Source organism: Pelophylax lessonae (assembly GCF_965119305.1).
Source record: "Pelophylax lessonae genome assembly, chromosome: 11".
Classification (NCBI taxonomy): Eukaryota; Metazoa; Chordata; class Amphibia; order Anura; family Ranidae; genus Pelophylax; species Pelophylax lessonae.
Window position 1 is genome coordinate 10,707,021 of NC_138778.1, and position 20,844 is coordinate 10,727,864.

The 20,844-nt window shown below is 44.6% G+C and overlaps 1 protein-coding gene across 2 annotated transcripts in view; it reads left to right on the forward strand.

The window, feature by feature from the left end:
• GAS7 (growth arrest specific 7) overlaps positions 1–20,844 on the forward strand; it is a 240,908-nt gene that overhangs the window by 145,456 nt on the left and 74,608 nt on the right. For both annotated transcript variants that reach the window (XM_082272444.1, XM_082272445.1), the window contains exon 3: positions 19,676–19,753. In XM_082272444.1, coding sequence (XP_082128570.1) covers positions 19,676–19,753 — 78 coding nt within the window. The remainder of the gene's footprint in view (positions 1–19,675; positions 19,754–20,844) is intronic.

A 20,844-nucleotide genomic window follows, 5' to 3' on the forward strand; every position in this document is an offset into this window, starting at 1 on the left:
GCTCTCCAGATATAAGTTATATTATATAGGAGTTACATCACCGCTCTCTAGATATAATTTATATTATACAGGAGTGACATCACTGCTCTCCAGCTATAAGTTATATTATACAGGAGTGACATCACTACTCTCCAGATATAAGATATATTATACAGGAGTGACATCACCGCTCTCCAGATATAATTTATATTATACAGGAGTGACATCATCGCTCTCCAGATATAAGATATATTATACAGGAGTGACATCACTGCTCTCTAGATATAATTTATATTATACAGGAGTGACATCACTGCTCTCTAGATATGTTATATTATACAGGAGTGACATCACCGCTCTCCAGATATAAGTTATATTATACAGGAGTGACATCACCGCTCTCCAGATATAAGATATATTATACAGGAGTGACATCACCGCTCTCCAGATATAAGTTATATTATACAGGAGTGACATCACTGCTCTCCAGATATAATTTATATTATACAGGAGTGACATCATCGCTCTCCAGATATAAGATATATTATACAGGAGTGACATCACTGCTCTCTAGATATAATTTATATTATACAGGAGTGACATCACTGCTCTCTAGATATGTTATATTATACAGGAGTGACATCACCGCTCTCCAGATATAAGATATATTATACAGGAGTGACATCACCGCTCTCCAGATATAAGATATATTATACAGAAGTGACATCACCGCTCTCCAGATATAAGTTATATTATATAGGAGTGACATCACCGCTCTCCAGATATAAGTTATATTATACAGGAGTGACATCACCGCTCTCCAGATATAAGATATATTATACAGGAGTGACATCACCGCTCTCCAGATATAAGTTATATTATACAGGAGTGACATCACTGCTCTCCAGATATAATTTATATTATACAGGAGTGACATCATCGCTCTCCAGATATAAGATATATTATACAGGAGTGACATCACTGCTCTCTAGATATAATTTATATTATACAGGAGTGACATCACTGCTCTCTAGATATGTTATATTATACAGGAGTGACATCACCGCTCTCCAGATATAAGTTATATTATACAGGAGTGACATCACCGCTCTCCAGATATAAGTTATATTATACAGGAGTGACATCACCACTCTCCAGATATAAGATATATTATACAGGAGTGACATCACCGCTCTCCAGATATAAGATATATTATACAGAAGTGACATCACCGCTCTCCAGATATAAGTTATATTATACAGGAGTGACATCACTGCTCTCCAGATATAAGTTATATTATATAGGAGTGACATCACTGCTCTCCAGATATAAGATATATTATACAGAAGTGAGATTGTGTTCCAACAGTGCCATCCAGTGGTCACAATAATCCCTAATATTGCCCGGAATTTTAGGTAAATCTGGCCTTTATGGAAGAGTGGCAAGAAGAAAGCCATTTCTTAAAGATATCCATAAAAAGTGTCATTTAAAGTTTGCCACAAGCCACCTGGGAGACACACCAAACATGTGGAAGAAGGTGCTCTGGTCAGATGAAACCAAAATCAAACTTTTTGGCAACAATGTAAAACGTTATGTTTGGTGTAAAAGCAACACAGCTCATCACCCTGAACACACCATCCCCACTGTCAGACATGGTGGTGGCAGCATCATGGTTTGGGCCTGCTTTTCTTCAGCAGGGACAGGGAAGATGGTTAAAATTGATGGGAAGATGGATGGAGCCAAATACAGGACCATTCTGGAAGAAAACCTGATGGAGTCTGTAAAAGACCTGAGACTGGGACGGAGATTTGTCTTCCAACAAGACAATGATCCAAAAGCAAAATCTACAATGGAATGGTTCACAAATAAACATATCCAGGTGTTAGAATGGCCAAGTCAAAGTCCAGACCTGAATCCAATCGAGAATCTGTGGAAAGAACTGAAAACTGCTGTTCATAAACGCTCTCCATCCAACCTCACTGAGCTCGAGCTGTTTTGCAAGGAGGAATGGGCAAACATTTCAGTCTCTCAACGTGCAAAACTGATAGACACATACCCCAAGCAACTTACAGCTGTAATTGCAGCAAAAGGTGGCGCTACAAAGTATTAACTTAAGGGGGCTGAATAATTTTGCACGCCCAATTTTTCAGTTTTTTATTTGTTAAAAAAGTTTGAAATATCCAATAAATTCCGTTCCCCTTCATGATTGTGTCCCACTTGCTGTATAAAAATTACAGTTTTATATCTTTATGTTTGAAGCCTGAAATGTGGCAAAAGGTCGCAAAGTTCAAGGGGGCCGAATACTTTCGCAAGGCACTGTGCGTGTGTGTATATGTGTGTGTGTATATATGTGTGTAATATATATATATGTATATATATATATATATATCTCACAATGACTGCCTCTGTGCCTGTGCAGTGTCCCGGTGTGGGTGGACGGCTCTGTACAGCCGCAGGATCTCCGCCAATGTCCGCCCAGCAACTGATGTCCAACAGCTGGATTGGGGCGTCTCTGGTTCCCAGAGAGATGCAGATGGGGCCCTTCCTGGGATGTACAAGGAACTCCGGAGCTCCCTGCCGGACTGCCAGTGGGATGCCAATTAAAGAACAAGAAGAGAATTTACTGGTGATTGTCCCATTATAAAGGACATGCATTGTGTTTGAGAGCAGCTGAAATGAGGACTGTCTGTATTGCCTCATTTGATTTCAGCACATGCCGGGATTTTATCCATCCCGGTTTCTGTATGAGGCCAAATGTCCATCTAATCATTCCTGGAAAAGGAGCAAATTTATAGATTTTTCTTTTTCTTTCACTTCTGTTCTTCTTCCATCCATCCATCCTTATTTCCTTCCTTCCTTCCTTCCTTCCATCCTTCCTTCCATCCTTCCTTCCTTCCGTCCTTCCTTCCTTCCTTCTATTCTTCCATCCTTTTCTTCCTTTTTTTTTCTTTTCTTTTCTTTCTTTCCTTCTTTCCTTTCTTTTTTTTCCTCTTTCTTTCTTCCATTATTTATTTTCTTTCCTTTTTCTTTTTTTCTTCCCTTTTTTCCTTTCTCTCTTTTTCTTTTCTTTTTCTTTTCTTTTTCTTTTCTTTTTCTTTTCTTTTCCCCCCCTTCTTTCTTCCTTCCTTGTGTCTGTCCATTCTTTCTTCTCTTCATTCTTTTTCCATCACTCCATTCTTCCTTCCCTCCCCTCCCTCTCTCACTACCTTTCTTCCCTCCCTTCCTTCTCTTATTCCTTCCTCTCCTTTATTTCCTTCCTTCTCCTCCCCCCCTCCTTCTTTCCTTCCTCCCTTTCCACCTTCCTTCCTCTCCCTTTTTTCCTTCCTTCCTCCCCCCCCCTCTCCTTCCTTTCTCCCTCTCCTTCCTTCCCCCTCTCCCTCTCCTTCCTTCCTCCCCTGTTACCTTCCCTTCTTCTCCTTCTTTCCTTCCCTCTTCTCTTTGTCCTTTCTTTCCTTTTTTCCTTTCTTTTTTCCTTCCCTTCTTCCTGTCTTTTTCTCTTTCTCTTTCCTATCTTTTCTTCCTTCTCAGCCCCTGTAATAACCTCCTAGGTGCACCTTCACAGTGTTGGGGAAGTGTCGGGGGGGGGGGGGGGATGTTGTCCCCTGTGAGTGGGGGGGGGGGGGGGTGGTGTCCCCTGTGAGCGGGTGACACATGTGTCTTTAGTTTGGTGTTGTGCAGAGGAATGCTGGGAAGTGCTGAGTGTATTTTTGTGGTTTGGGCTCTGAGCTCCATTCATAAACAGGCAGTAAGTGTGATTCAGAGGTTGTGTGAGTTCACATGGCGATGGAAGGGAAGAACGTTCCCAGCTGTGATACAAGCAGAACACGAGACGCAGCTGACAGCGGCCTTCTTGCCCATTTAAAGGGGCCCTCTAATATCCGGAGACCCCCCCCCCCCCCCATTGTTCCCACATTGCTGGAGAGTCTTACAGCCTGCAGATGGCGCCACTTTTCCCACAATTGCTTTAAATGCAACAAAGGTGCGTGGTGGGCATATTGCAGAACAATCTCTATGTGGAAGAGCTCTGCATAAAGATTAAAGCACTTCATTTTTTTAATTCATTACAGAATCATTTGATTCATTGTTGCATACTGCTAATATAAATACCCCAAATCCTGTCTTTGTATAATCTTCCTACAATTCCCTGCACACGAGAAACAACTGAAAACGTCAGTGTAAAAATACAAAAATAAAATAAATATTCAAAAAAAAAAAAAAAATGTAAAGCCTGCAGCCTTCCAGGGTAGAGGAGATATCCAGGATCTCTCCATAAAGAGGACCCATCGTGCCTTATTTCTATCTCAAGGGATGTTTACATTTCTTGTGATAGCAATAAAAGCGACAGTGTAAAAATACAAAAATAAAAATAAAATAAATAATAAAAATTTTTTTTAACGCGCCCATTGTCCCCTCGTGCTCCCTCACAGAAGTGAATGCATACGTAAGTCGCACCTGCATATGTAAACGGTGTTCGCACCACATATGAGGTATTGCCGTGAACATCCGAGCAAGAGCAATAATTCTAGCCTTAGACCTCCCTGTAACTCTAAACTGCTGACCTGTAAAAAAAATTTAAAGCGTCACCTATAGAGATTTTTAAGTACTGTACTTTGGCACTATTCCACGAGGGTACGCCTTTTTAAAGCATAACTTGTTCAGTATCTATTTACTCGGCATACCATCAGCTTTTAGATTTTTCAAAAATTGACTAAATATTGTATTTTTTTTTGCAATAAATTGTATTTTTTTCCAAAAAATTGCATTTGAAAAATTGCTGCGTAAATACCATGTGACATACCAAATTGCACCGTTCACCATTTTTTTTGTCTGGTGTCTCTGCTAAAAAAAACATATATAATGGTTGGGGGTTCTGTGTAATTTTCTAACAAAAAATGATTTTTACATGTAGGAGAGAAATGCCAGAATTGGCCTGGGTGGGAACTTGTTAACCACTTAAGCCCCGGAAGATTTTACCCCCTTCCTGGCCAGGCCCTATTTTGCGATTCGGCACTGCGTGACTTTAACGGACAATTGCGTGGTCGTGCGACGCTGTACCTAAACGAATTTGACGTCCTTTTTTTTCCACAAACAGAGCTTTCTTTTGGTGTTATTTGATCACCTGTGCGATTTTTTGATCATGCGCTATAAACAAAAAAAGAGCAACAATTTTGCAAAAATAACAATATTTTTCACATTTTTTTTTATATGAAATTCCCCCAAAAAATGTAAAAATCAAAATTTTTTAACATTTTAGGCCAATTTGTTTTCTGCTACCTATGTTTGGTAAAACAAATCGCAAAAAGCGTATTTTGATTGGTTTGCACAAAAGTTATTGCATTTACTAACTAAGGGAAAGATTTTTGTCATTTTTATTGTTTTTTTTTTTTAACGCGTAATGGCGACAATCTGCGATTTTATTTATTTTTTTGCGGGATTGCGGCGGACAGATCGGACCCTTGACTGACATTTTTGACACCTTTTGGGGGTACCAGTGACATTACTACAGTAATCAGAGCTATAAATATGCACTGTTACTGTAAAAATGACACTGGCAGGGAAAGGGTTAACTTTATTGGAGAGGCAGGGGTTAAATGTGTCCCTAGGGGCTTGCTTCTAACTGTAAAGGGGTGTGGCTTTTCATGTAACCACGGAGACATACGATCCTACATAGCAGGATCGTATGATCTCTGCAGTTACACCAGGGAGAATGACAGGCGGCTTTATTTGCATCATTTCTCCCTCTGCAGCAGACGATCGCGAGTGGCCGGCGGACATCTGAGCTGCCGGTCACTCGCGCGGGGATGACAGTGAACGAGCGGGGGTGGGAGCGCACCTCCGGCAGCGCTCGCTCGCCCCCTATTGGCTCGCAGGCGAGTGACGTGTATATATACGTCACTTTGCCCAGGAGGGGCTGACCGCCGCCGTATATAGTCGTGCGGCGGTCGGCAAGTGGTAAAAACAAGTAAATACGATATACTTTCCTATCTATTTACTAATGCTAGAAGCATAAGGTGAAGTTCCACTTTAAAAAAAAAAAAAATTAACAAATATTTTTGTAATGAATTGCAATTTTTTTTTCGGGGGCGGTTATTGTCAAGTTTACCAATGGTGGTTAAAGTGGACCGGACATGTGGGCATCAGTGTCCTCTGGGTCACGAAGAGGGGAAGACCTTACGCCATTATTGGACTTGTTGGGTTGATTCTTGGCGTACGTCAAGCAGTGCTGGTCTGTTGTACATTGATGACATTTTGGTGGGTTGAATGAGAATTAGAAAATGTAATTAAATAAATTATTTTTTCTTTATTTTGTAAGATTAGCTCTCCTGGGAGGAATCCCCTTCTCTCATCCAGCAGCTTCCTTTCTATATCTCCCCCCTTCCCTTAATAATACAGCATTCAGGAAGAAATTAAACAGGTTCTTCAGCTTTTAATGAACCCTCTAATTCTGCCAAGGTAGACGGGAAGGAAACGAGTCATTTTCATGAGAACAATAATTAGCAATTTATTTCATTGGGACGGTTGGGTCGATTAGTCCACATTGCTCTTCAGGATCTGAGCGAAGAGATTCTCTGTAATTTCACCGTCCTAATAATTATTATTCCTGGAGAATTATTCAAACATTAATTTTTTTTTTTTTTTTTTTTTCTCATTTCTCTTGGTGTGTTCTGTAATTGGAGGATGGTCACGGTGCACTTTTTATGCTCTCATTCACAAAATAGTTTAGGATCTGTGAGGCTTTTCTTTGGTCTATCACATCTGCCAGCTGGTGGTCCTCCAGCTCACCATGGATTTCTACCTTGGTAGCAGTTTTATCTGCATCGTTGCTATGTTCATCCTATCTCTGATGTCACCAAATATAAATATAATTTCAAACAGAAATGTTTCCCATAGTCCTTTGAGGTTGTTCGATGTTGATTCATAAGGATAGTCCTTCTGATCTTCACAACTGCCTGCCCTATGACTTGTTTTGTTAGCTGCCCTATTGTTGTCAGTCTCGACCATGGATTATTTCACAGCCCTTATCTTTTTACTTTTTTTCTTTTTTTGTTTATTTAAATTGGTAACCTGCCTTAAGAGCCCATTCAGACTAGCGCGACTTGTCAGGCCACTTGTCAGCCTGACAAGTCGTGGTCGGTCGCGGTCCATTGACTGGTACAGGAACGGTTCTAATAGGAGCGACACAAGTCGGTCCGACTTAGAAAAAGGGTCCTGTACTACTTTGGGACGACCTGGGAGCGACTTGCATAGACTTCCATTATGTGAAGTCCCTGCAAGTCGCGCCGAAGTCGCGGTGCACGCGACTTCACAGGATGCCCCCCCCGAAGTCGGATCGCCTCAGTGTGAACCGGCTCTCAATGTCACGCATGTGGCAAAACCAAGGGATGGGTGCTAAATGTAGCCAAAACCAATTGCGGCAGTTCTCTGTAAAGGTAGCACACTCTTTACCCTATGGCCTGACAGGGATATCATGCCTAGCATTGTGAGACACAGGGTCTACTCAACCATGCAATACTTGACTGGAACCATAAGTTTCTTTTTTTCTGTAGAACAGCCATTCTCAACCAGGGTTCTGTGGACCCTAGGGTTTCTCCAAAGGTTAATAGGGGTTATTTGAGCTGTGGCTGATTGAACTCCTATTTGGTGGTGCCTGCATAGTTTTTGGACCAATGTCATTTGGCAGGGCCAGTAGCAAGACATCAACTATCTTTTTAGCTGTAACCCCCGCTGTAAGGGTAGCTGTCTAAAAGGGTAGCATTCTGACCCCCCGCTGTAAGGGTTGCATTCTTCCCATTGACCCCCAGTGTAAGGAGCATTCTTCCCTCTGACCACCAATTTAAGGAGCATTCTTCCCACAAACCTCTGATCCTCTGATGAATTGGTTTAAGCAGGGGTTCCTTTAAGACCTGAAAATTATTTTAGTGTTCCTAAAAAAAGGTTGAAAAGGCTGCTATAGAACAGGGATCTCCAAACTCTAAACAAAGGGCCAGTTTACCTCAAACTTTAGTGGGGCCAGACTTGGCATTAGTGGAAGGAACCATGCCTCATCATTGACATCATAGGGAGGAATAGTGCCCCATCATTGGCGTCAGTGGGAGGAACGGTGCCCCATCATTGGCGTCAGTGGGAGGAACGGTGCCCCATCATTGGCGTCAGTGGGAGGAACGATGCCCCATCATTGGCGTCAGTGGGAGGAACGGTGCCCCATCATTGGCGTCAGTGGGAGGAACGGTGCCCCATCATTGGCGTCAGTGGGAGGAACAGTGCTCCATCATGGGTATCAGTGGGAGGAATAGTGCCCCATCATTGGCATCAATGGGAGGAACAGTGCCTCATCATTGGCATCAGTGGGAGGAATAGTGCCCCATCCTTGGCATCATTGGGAGGAACAGTGCCCCATCATTGGCGTCAGTGGGAGGAACAGTGCCCCATCATGGGTATCAATGGGAGGAACAGTGCCTCATCATTGGCGTCAGTGGGAGGAATAGTGCCCCATCATTGGCGTCATTGGGAGGAACAGTGCCCCATCATTGGCGTCAGTGGGAGGAACAGTGCCCCATCATGGGTATCAATGGGAGGAATAGTGCCCCATCATTGGCGTCAGTGGGAGGAACAGTGCCCCATCATTGGCGTCAGTGGGAGGAACAGTGCCCCATCATTGGCGTCAGTGGGAGGAACAGTGCCCCCTCATGGGTATCAATGGGAGGAACAGTGCCTCATCATTGGCGTCAGTGGGAGGAATAGTGCCCCATCATTGGCGTCATTGGGAGGAACAGTGCCCCATCATTGGCGTCAGTGGGAGGAACAGTGCCCCATCATGGGTATCAATGGGAGGAATAGTGCCCCATCATTGACGTCAGTGGGAGGAACAGTGCCCCATCATTGGCGTCAGTGGGAGGAACAGTGCCCCATCATTGGCGTCAGTGGGAGGAACAGTGCCCCCTCATGGGTATCAATGGGAGGAATAGTGGTCCATCATTGATGTTAATGGGAGGAATAGTGGTCCATCATTGTCGTCAGTAGGAACAGTGCCCAATCATTGGTGTCAGTTGGAGCAATATAGCCCCATCGTTGGTATCAATGGGAAGAATAGTGCCCCATCGTTGGTGTCCATTAGAAGCATAGTGCCCTATCAGTATCAGTGGCAGGCACACTCTAAATGAGCAAAGATCTCTAAAAGGAATATTAAAGTAGGAAATCTTGGGTCATATAGGGATAACAACAGCCACAAAAGAACATAGGTTTGTATAGCTGTACTTCAATTCGGATGCCTAAAACCATAAGGAACCAGGAAGTCTAAAATCCTTGGCGAATTAAGGTATCTAATGTAGAGAATCAGAACCCTGTCTTGGTGTCATCTCCAGAGCTAAGGGGATTTCAAAATATTGGGAACCATAGTAAAAATGTGACCCTCTTAACTACCATGGGCAAACCAAGATCTCTCGTTAACCAGTTGTAGAGTTCTCTGTGTAAGGAAGAGTAACAAAGACTATGGACCAGAGAGTTGACTTTACCTCCCCACTGTATCAAAGTAACAGAACTTGTATTCTCTAATTGGTGAAACGTTTTCCACGCAGAAAGGGTACCTTTCAGCTGAGGTGTGAAGTTTATATGGTGGTGACAGATGAGGAGGAAGGATCTCTATTGAAATAGTGAGACAGAGCAAACACGGTCAGCAAAGTGAGTTAGAGATGCTTCTTGTCTCATAAAGATCACAGAGTTAGGGACCACAATCTTTTAGGAGCTTCAAGGAGACCATTTTGGAGAAAGTCTATTGAGCATCAAAGGAATGCATCAACCATAAAAAAATTATTGTTAAAGTTGTTTGCTTGTTCTGCTGATAAATATGATCTGTTATGTTCCATGTATGAGAAGTCTTCAGTAAGGTCCCGGAGTGTTAAAATGTCAGAGTCTGTCTTGTTGGTCCTATGAAGTTAATATGGGAAGTAGGCAATGAGCGCTGTTTGAGGGAGTGTAAGACAGAGCACTGAGTGTGAAGAGGCTACATAAGAGAGTCCAAACTGGAAGAGGGAAAGATGTCTCCTTGGTTCTGAGCCCTCAGACGGAATCTTGTTGGTCCTTTAAAGTTATGTTGGAAGAAGGCAATGGGTGCTTTTTGAGGGGGTCAAAGACTGGGCACTGAGTGTGAAGAGGCTGCAAAAGAGTCTCCAGACTGGAAGAGGGAAAGATCTCTCCTTGGTTCTGAGCCCTCGGAAGGAATCAGGGAGGATTGGACTCCTGGAGGAATATGTAGGAGACCTTCTGGATTAAGCTCTGAGACCCCAGGATGAAAGTTGGTTTATGTCTGCAGAGGAATGGGGTAACCTACCAGGCACTCCCTGCTCAGAGAACCCCCTAAGTGCTACGAGACATAGGTTGGGGCACTGGCTGACTGTGTGGTCCTGAAAGCTCACAGTATTATAAGGGTGGTCTAAGCTCTGAAGACTATGAAGTTCGCTGTTTCTCTCTTAATGTATGACCCACTGCCTTAACACTGATGATCTCCCAATGCCAACTTGGAACTCGCGCCTCTGGTCAAGTAATGCCTTGTACACACGCAACGATTATCAGCCGAACCGATCGGCCGTCTTTTGTCCAGTGTTGTTGTGTTGGTTGAAATGTGCTCTAGACTTGCACTGGACTTTTGTTGGCCGACAAAAACCAACTTCAGAAGTGATGTCATGTGCTGGTTTACTTTCCGTGTGTTTTTTCTTCTCTGAGCATGCCCAGTCTTGCTCATCAGATTTTTGTCTGCCGAAATCTGTACTGACTGACGAAAAATCGGCCGTTGTGGTGACGGCCAACAAAAATTTTATAGCATGCACACCAGATTTTATTCGGCCGAAAAGTCGCAGTCGGTTGTCGGAAGCATCATACTAACAAGCCGAAAATCGGCCGATCGGACGTTGGCCGAAAATTCACGGCCAACAATCGTTGCGTGTGTACGAGGCATAACACCCAGGAAAAGAGTTAAGTTGGGTCTGGACATATCCCAGGGCCCAGGAACCCAATGTGCCTGAAATAGGTTAATACTTAAAGCTGATATTTGACCAGTTGGCATTAAAAATGAAATAACCAATGATCTTATGGGGAAATAACTTGTACAGTGGCACATCCCAAAACAACTATCCAAAACGAAAGGAACTTGCTACTTCTACCAATGGGGGGACTTTAAAGGCCCCGTAACGGAGACACCAATATTGTTGGTGGGTCAGGTATGGAGCCTTTAAAGTCCCCCATTGGTGGAACTATTTAGTTCCCTTCTATGTTCTTAACCAGTTGACATCTCCTTGAGGATACATCAAATATTTTCTGAAGACTTATTTCAGTCCGAAGGAGTTAAACCATATACTCTGATAGTGTTCTTCTCTATATCATAATCTTCCTCCAATAAACATTGATTTTATGCAGCAACCGTAGAATACATAAATCTCAAAATTGCATCTCCGAGGAGGAAATGACTAATTGTTTCCAACTGCGTTTTGCACCTGTGAAGGAATGTTGAGAGTGATTAAACTTTTGCTCGTTAGCCAGTGCTGATTAGCTTCAGCTGATTAAAACCTGCGATTGGCTCCTACTTGCGTTGTGCACGTTTCATCTTATCGGACTTTGCAGCACAGTCCAGAACAAAGCCAATTATCTCTCCACTGTCCTCTGTAATGACAACCTCGTTTTTGAATCAAATCCACTTTGTTGAAGAATTAAGGCCTATAACTCTGAGTAAAAATGAAACTATTTCTTATTTTTTAACCTCCATTCCTTGAAACTCGACGTAATGAACGCCATTTTGACATTTTGTAGCTGTACGCTAATTCATTTTGATATAAAGTCCTCCAGCGTGGTTCGCCTGGTTGGGCAATTACATTGAATATCTGTCAGGCCTTATGAACTTGAACGACACGGAGTGAAGATTTCAACTGACTTTGCAAGAGTTTTATATTTCCTTAAGAACTGCAATCAGCGCTGAATGTCCAGTGTTGAAATATTTGTCTCAATACCAGTGAGGAATTCTTGAAAGTGAATGATTTTTACCCTGATGGCCCAAGTTACACATCTTTTTTTTTTTCTTTTGTAGCTTAGGCCAGGGTTCTCCAAACTTTCTAAGCAAAAAAGGTCCAGTTTACTGTCCTACAGGCTTTGGGCAAGTCGGACTGTGGTCAGTGGGAGAAATAGTGTCCCATTGATGCTCTCAGTGAGAGGAATGGTGTTCCATTATTGCTGTCAGCTGGAGGAATAGTGCACCGAGGGCCGGATAAAGACAAACAAAAGGCCACATCGGGACCCCGGGCCGCAGTTTGGAGACCACTTGTTTAGATTGACGGCCCACAACCACATTCATGGCTAAGAAGAGAAAAATGTTCGCAAAACCTAAAAATATGCGCAAGAGCTGCCAATGTGGTCCACTTTTGTAGATGTAAATTTCACACTTCTATAACTTTATTGAGCCATCTCTTGTTACATATTGACGTCCATTTGAGGCTCAAGACTGTCTTGTACCATTGTACCATCTTTCACCATTGCATACCGCAGTAATTATAGTGTAGTTTTGGGGAATTCTGAACATGGCTTCAGTTGGGTTATAGACCTGGCAGTGACTATGATCCCTTCAGCTCCTCCAGGCTTACCTGCCCTCTATCTATTCATTATAATGCATGTGCTTCTACTATGGAGGCTCTTTAAAAATGTATAGAGTTAGGACTGCAGATAATACTGGGGTGCCGTGAAGTAGCTCTGCAGCTTACACATGTATTTTCAAATATGTGCAAACGAGACCCCTGTTTCTAACGCATATTGTTAGACAGGATAATTTGGTTGGTTGCAGGCTAAGGTAAGTTAAGCTGAGAATTTTCTTTGGTTTTGTTTGACATGCATCGCCCTTCCATGTGCTCCTTGCTGGGAAAGCCAATTATAGGTGGGGCAGTTGGCATTTGTTTAGTACTGCCAATCACTCCTCTATTTCCAACCAGGATACATGGAACTTCTCACCCTGCATGGGTGAGAACCCCTAAGTACACAACCACGTCTTCAAACTGTCCCCTTAAAGCGGAGTTCCACCCAAAAGTGGAACTTCCGCTTTAGGGAGTCCTGACCCCCTGACATGCCACATTTGGCATGCAATTTTTTTTTGGGGGGGGAGCGGGTAACTAGTTTTGACAGGTACCCGCTCCCACTTCCGCTCGGAGCGCCGCAGCGCCCTGAGCGGAAGTTCTCCTCTCCCCCTCCCTCCCTGCAATCTTCTTGGACATGTCAAAGGTCCCAGAAGATTGCCGGCCAATCACGGCGCACAGCGCAACTCGCGCATGCGCAGTGGGTACCCGGCTGTGAAGCCGCAAACTGTCACAGCCGGGTGCCCACAGCAGTGATGCCGGCGCCGAGGGAGAGGATCGAGGCTTCGGGCGGCCGCTTCGCTGGACCGTTGGACAGGTGAGTGAATGGCTGGAACTCCGCTTTAAAGAGGTTGTAAACTCCGTAAAATGTTTTTTTTTTACAAGCTGAAAGATAAACACATAATGAGCTAGTATGCATCGCATACTAGCTCATTATGAAATGCTTACCTTAGAACGAGCCCCCGTCGTGCCGTCCGCTCACCTCTATGACGGGCGACATGTCCAGTCGCCCGTCTTCTGGGATCGCGGCATCTGGCCATCTGATTGGCCGGAGCCGCGGTGACGTCACTCCCGCGACAGTCACGGCACGGGTCTCTGAAGAAACGGCACCAGCGACCGTTCCTTCAGAGCGCATGCGCCAGTGACGGCACTGGCTGCATGTAAGGTAAATATCTCCTAAACGGTACATGTTTAGGAGATATTTACAGTACCTATAGGTAAGCCTTAATATAGGATCACCTATAGGTACAAGTGTCAGAGGAGGGTTTACTTCCTCTTTAAAGAGACTACAACTCAATTATTGGGGAAAAATACTTGTCATTAGGGACACATTCCTGATGTCCTGTACACCGCCTAAAAAGTTCCAAAATCCTGAGATAAGTTCTGCCATCTTGGTACAGGAAAGTAAAAGTCTCTCTCATGATGTTACATGTATGTCAATTACTGTTAGGGTTGGGCTCCAGATGTGTGAGCCACACGCGTGCAAACTCAAAAAAGTGCTAATAGGAACCCAGCTGTGTAGGAAAGTTTGGAACAAGTGTTTTAGAAAGTGGGACTTGAACTTGGTGCTCTCCGGTCTCCAGAAACCTACTTTTGAGAGATCCCCTGTTTACGCTGTCACAGGAGGTGGTCTTTTTGGTGGCTAGCACTTCTGCTTGCAGGTTGTCGGAACTGGCGGCATTATTCCCTACTTGGTGGTCCACAAAGATAAGGTGGTTCTTCCTCCACGCCCGTCGTTCCTATCTAAGGTGGTCTCTGACTTTCATTTAAATAAAGACATTGTGTTGCCTTCCTTGTGTCCCAGGCTCGCTCATCCCAAGGAATTGGCATTGCATAACCTGGATGTGGTTCAGGCGGTTCGGGTGTATCTGGCAGCCACAGAGTGTTTTCGGAGGTCAGACTCACGGATGGACCAAGGAAAGGGCTGTCCGCTTCTTCGTCTACCATTTCCAGGTGGATCAGACAGACAGAGATTCAGGCCTATTCCATCAAGGGTCAGGTTACTCCTTTCCCTGTAACGGCGCACCCTACTCGGTCGCTTAGTGCTTCTTGGGCCTTCCGTCCTCAGGCGTCAGAGTCGCAGGTTTGCAAGGCGGCAACTTGGCCGTCGGTGCACACTTTCACAAAATTCTACAAAGCGGATGTTTTGGCCTCTGTGGATGCTTCTTTTGGCGGCAAGGCTTTGCAGGCTGCTGTTAAGAGGGCCTGATCCCTTTTTGGGGTTGTATTGCTCAGGTTGAGCTCCTGTTGTTTTTTTGTTGAGTTCCTGTTACCTGGTTGGCTTCTTTTGTTTAGCCTGGGGTCCTTTGTCCCACCCCTCACGTTTTATGGCACTGCTTGGGGGCACCCCTATGGTTCTTGAATATGGAGCGCTGTATCTGTCAATGAACGAAAGAGAAAATGGGATTTTTGTTACCATAAAATCCATTTCTCTAAGTTCATTGACGGACACAGCACCCACCCCTCTGTGGAGTTTTGATACTTCTGATACTGCTTGTTACTAAACCGAAGGCCTATAGCAGAGAGGGGGATGTATACCAGCTAGGACTGCCCATAGGCGTAGCCAAGTTGTTTTTTCTGCCTAGTGTCTTACTCCTGTAGGGGGCGATATAACCTGATTCTAAATATGGAGCGCTGTGTCTGTCAATGAAATCAGAGAAATAGATTTTACGGTAAGTAATCAAAATCCTATTTTTTTATAATGGAAATTACCTTCCTCTGCTACACCAAATTTTAAAAGGCTTGAGATATATGGGGGGAGTTTATATTGGGGACTTGGCATTAGGGATTAACCATGCCGATATATCGAGGGCCGATATGCACTTTTCCCGATATATCGAAATCGGCCCCTGAGGTTACCGATCTTGCCGATATTTTGGGAAAGTGCTTGTACCGGAGTGATGCCTGCAGCTAGAGGCATCCCCCCAGTACCGGCGTCCATAGCTAATGGTCGGTTGTCTTATAATGACAACCGATGCGGCTGAGAAGCCGCTCGGGTGTCATTACAAGGAGCGGGAGGGAACGTCCCCCCCCCCCTCCCGCCGCCTTCCACGGCTCGCCCGCGTCTCCCGGCAACCAGCCAGCACAGCCGCCGAAGAGAAGACCCAGTCAAAGCCGCGTTCGGCTCTGATCGGGTCTCCATGTAAAAACCCGGAAGTGATGTCATGACATCACTTCCGGGTACTCGGCGCCAAATTCAAAAAAAATTACAGCATTCAAAACAGCCAAACTTGGGCGTTTTGAGTGCTTTTAAGTGCAGAGGAGGGGTTTGGGGTCTATTAGACCCCCAGATCCCTCCACAAGAGTACCTGTAAAAAAAAATTGTTAATGTACGAAAATATCAGCCGATACCGACATGCGATGACCAAAATATCGGTATCAGGAAATAGAAAAAACGATATCGGTCGATCACTACTTGGCATTCCTGAGCGCCCGCTAAGCCCAGGCTCGGTGTTTTGAGCTGACCAGCTTAGAAAGATCAATCACTTAGAAGTGTTCATTACAATTTGTGCTGCAGAAAGTCCAAATTAAAATGGGGCCAACAAAATTTGGCCTCAGCCAATCCCGCAGGCCCTTCACCTACTAATCCCCCCTCCGGAGTCCCCCTGCCGGGAGACGCGGTACGTGTACTGCGCCAAAGTTCTTTCCATTGCCGAAACTTCACATAGCGGTCTTTGAATGTTATCAGAAAACAAAATGAATATTTGTTGTGGAGTACTAAGAAAATAAAGGCACGCTCTTGGAGTAAATAAGCAGCGGTATGTCCTGGCTGGGTTTCGGATGGCGGTAAACAGCCAGACTTTTTATCTTGAGGCAAACATTTGGCTTTTCCAGTCTTGTGTGTTCAATAAAAGCAAACATCAGTGTGAATCTAGCGCTAATAAAACCCATTTATCACTTTCACGCTCCAGGGAAACGGGCCAGGGAGGGGGGGGCACATACGGGATTAATAAATTCTCACACATACGATAGGCAGTGACAGTAGCCGCTAAGCGCATGTACTAATCGGCTCCCAAACGCCTCGAGAGTCATTGTTTTTAAAACTCAAATCTTTTTTTTTTTTTTGCTCTGTTATCACATTTCAGCACAAAGGATCCGTAAGCGGCAGATCAACACGCTTATCTCATTTTTTGACCGCCTTTGTGTGAAAGGCAGAGTCGCATCAAAACAACATTATTAATTTATGTCTAAACAGGATATGAAGGCGGCGTGTCAAAGCTTTGTTTTATATTGATGGAAGGATTGCCATGAAAAAAACAAAGAGAGAGTTCTCCAAGAAAGAATGAAGCTCTTTCTAGTTCCTCTGTTTCAGTTCCTGATTTATAGTCCTCAGCTCCTTAACTTACTCAAGAGAGCTGAAGGCTGTGCGAGGTCTGAGTGAGGGCTATGTGAAGGTTGTGTAAGAGATATGTGAGGTCATGAGGCTTGTGCAAGGTCTGTGTGAGCGCTGTGTAAGATCTCTGTGAGGGCTGCGTAAGGGTTGTATGAGGGCTGTGCAAGGTCTGTGTGAGGGCTGTGCAAGGTCTGTGTGTGGGCTGAGTAAGGGTTGTATGAGGGCTGTGCAAGGTCTATGAGGGCTGTGCAAGGTCTATGAGGGCTGTGCAAGGTCTGTGTGAGCGCTGTGTAAGATCTCTGTGAGGGCTGCGTAAGGTCTGTATGAACATTGTGTGAGGTCATGAGGGCTATAAAAGGTCGATGTGAGGGTTGTAGGGTTGTGTAATGTCTGTGTGAGGGCTGTGCAAGGTCTGTGTGTGGGCTGAGTAAGGGTTGTATGAGGGCTGTGCAAGGTTGTTTAAGGGCTGTGTAAGGCCTGTGTAAGGTCTGTGTGTGGGCTGTGTAAGGTCTGTATAAAGGTTGTGCGAGGTCATAAGGGTTGTGCAAGGTCTGTGTGAGGGTTGTACAAAGGCTTCGTAAGGTCTGTGCAAGGTCTGTGTAAGGTCCATGTGAGGGCTGTGTAAGGTCTGTATAAAGGTTGTGTGATGTCACAAGGGCTGTGTAATGACTGTGTGTGGCCTGTGTAAGGTCTATATAAAGGTTGTGTGAGGTCATTAGGACTGTGTAAGGGCTGTGTGTGGACTGTGTAAAGTCTGTATGAAGGTTGTGTGAGGTCATGGGGGCTGTGCAAGGTCTGTGTGAGGGGTGTACAAGGACTTTGTAAGGGCTGTGTGAGGACTGTGTTAGGTCTGTATAAAGGTTGTGTAAGGGCTGTGCGTGGACTGTGTAAGGTCTTTATGAAGGTTGTGTGAGGTCATGAGGGCTGTGTAAGGGCTATGTGAGTTCTGTGTAAGGTCTATATAAAGGTTGTGTGAGGTCATTAGGACTGTGTAAGGGCTGTATGATGGTTGTGTGAGATCATGAGGGCTGTGTAAGGGCTGTGTGAGGGCTGTATGATGGTTGTGTGAGATCATGAGGGCTGTGCAAGGTCTGTGTGAGGGGTGTACAAGGACTTTGTAAGGGCTGTGTGTAAGGTTGTGTAAGGGCTGTGCGTGGACTATGTAAGGTCTATATGAAGGTTGTGTGAGGTCATGGGGGCTATCTAAGGTATTTTCTAAAGGTTGTGTAAAGGCTGTGGGAGGGCTGTGTATGGTCTGTATAAAAGTTGTGTCTAAGGTCTGTATGAAGGTTGTGTGAAGCCATGAGGGCTGTGCAAGGTCTGTGTGAGGGTTGTGTTAAGTCTGTTTGATATGCAAGGGCTGTGTGAAGGCTCTACAAGGGCTATGTGAGGTCAAGACTATACTCTAATCTGAGATAGGGCCAATTGAAGTATGACTTCGAGGGAGGGAAAGGGAAAAAACAAGGGAAAGCAAAGCAGAACAACTGGGGTAAGATGAGGGAAACCTAGGAAGGAAAGGTGGTACCTGAAGAACCAGGGATACCTGGGGAGGGAATGGGAACACTGACGGGAGAAGAGGGGCTCCCAGGGAAGAAAGAAAGACACCCAGAGAAGGAAGGGGATCACTTTGGGAGGAAAAAGTTAAGAGGGACACCTTTTGGAGGGTTGAGTGATAGAGAGAGGGAGGATATATGGAGAGGGAAAAGGGATACCTGAGGAAGGAAGGGGGGGGGGGTATTTGGAGAGGGATGAAGGATACCTAGATAGGGAAGAGGAACACTTGGGGAGGAAAGCAGGATACCTGGACATGGAAGAACGATACGTGGATAGGGAAAGGGATAATTAGAGAGAGAAGGAAGATGCATGAAGAGGAAAGGAGGATGCTGGAGAGGTAAGAAGGATACCTGGGCGAGGAAGAAGAATACTTGGATAGGTAAGGAGGACATTGAGGGAGAAAGAGGGACACTTGGAGAGGAAAGGAGGACACTGAGAAGGGAAAAGGGCAGTGGGGTTTGGCCAGATTTGGAGCTAGGAATGTGCTATATTGTCATCCTGAGTCTTGAGATTGATGTGATCAGACATTGAACCTTGTTCTGTCCTTTCAGCTGAATGCTCCTGGAAATCCATAATATGCCTTCTGCATCTGCAGAGGATACGTTTGATGAGCGCTCAGTGTTTGTGAATAAAGATTCTGGCGCCCCACCTGCTGTGCAATGTGGAATTGATTTCCAATCAGTCAGATGAGCCTTTTTTTCACCTGAGGGTTGAAAACAAACTGAGACGGATGCAGCCTTCAGATGTAACAAACTGGGATCAGGTCATATAGAGAACCTGTCTCTCCTGCCTGGATCAATAATGAAAAATTTATTAGCAAAAGCAAAAAGGAGCAACCAGGTGTAAACAGGATTTCATTTTCTCCATAATTGAGATTCCTGCAGGCAGGATAGATTGACTGGCGAATTCTACATCAGTTGATAATTGTGGCACTTTGCACGTGGTCAGTTTGGCAGTTGTTACTGATGTCATTGGTGGGCTCGATGTTGGCAATCTGTGATCGATCTTGATTGATTCTGAGTTGCAAAGTGCAGATAATAGATAATGAGTGTCAAAGATCACCATAAACTTAGTAGTGATATATTATTTGTGACTGCGGGATGTTTCCAGACGATTTTGCGGAATTAGTGTTGATTTGCTCTGTGATTTTCTTTAAATGAACAATATCTAATTTCATTTTTTTTCTTTTTTTTTTTTTTTAAAGAAACGACATGGGAGAGACCAAACGGCTCACCTGTCAGCCTGAAGAGCCCAACAGTGAAAAAGACGTCACTTCCTGCAGGTGAGGCATTTCTCAAACCTTCCACCCTCCACAACTCTCTGGTTGGCCTCTGTGAACCTTCCACCCTCACTGACTATTTGATGGTAATCCATGAACCTTCCACCGTCCCCAACTCTTCAATGGGACTCGGCAAACCTTCCACTATCCCCAACTCTTCGGTGGGATTTAGCAAACCTTCCACCATCCCCAACTCTTCGGTGGGACTCAGCAAACCTTCCACCGTCCACAACTCTTCGGTAGGACTCAGCAAGCCTTACACCGTCCCCAACTCTTCGGTGGGACTCAGCAAGCCTTCCACACTCCCCAACTCTGAGGTGGGACTCCTCAAACTTTCTACCCTCCCAAACTCTGAGATGGGACTTAGCAAACCTTCCAACTACCCTGACTCTCAGTTGGGAATCTGTGAACCCTCCACCCTCACTGACTCTTTGATAGTAATCTATGAACCTTCCACGGTCCCCAACTCTTCAGTGGGACTCAGCAAACCTTCCACTATCCCCAACTCTTCGGTGGGACTCAGCAAACCTTCCACTATCCCCAACTCTTCGGTGGGACTCGGCAAACCTTCCACCGTCTCCAACTCTTCGGTGGGACTCCTCAAACCTTCTACCCTTCCAAACTCTGAGATAGGACTCTGCAAACTTTTCACCTACCCTGACTCGCAGTTGGGAATCTGTGAACCTTCCACCCTCCCTGACTCTTAAGCTGGCCATACATAGGTCGAATTCCGAAAGCGTTTTCTTTCAAAAATAACAACTAAGAATTTCGCACCATTTGTGGACTGCAGCAATGGACGATTTTCGTGCAGCCATTGAATTTGAATGATCGGGTATGTTGGAAATTTTTTGAAAAACAAATGATTTTTGAATTAATGATGGCAGAATCGTGCGCGAGATATAATCAAAAAAGAAATGCGCATGAGCACAAGAAAGGAAAATTTACGTAAAGAAATGAAGATTCCTGACCACGAAAATAATTTTCTGTAGCAACATGAGGTGAAATTGAAGGCTTGGTTTGTCAAATTTCAAAATCAATGGTGGCACCATCAGATCACAAAATGCACAAATTTTTTAAATTTCTAAAGAAAATTT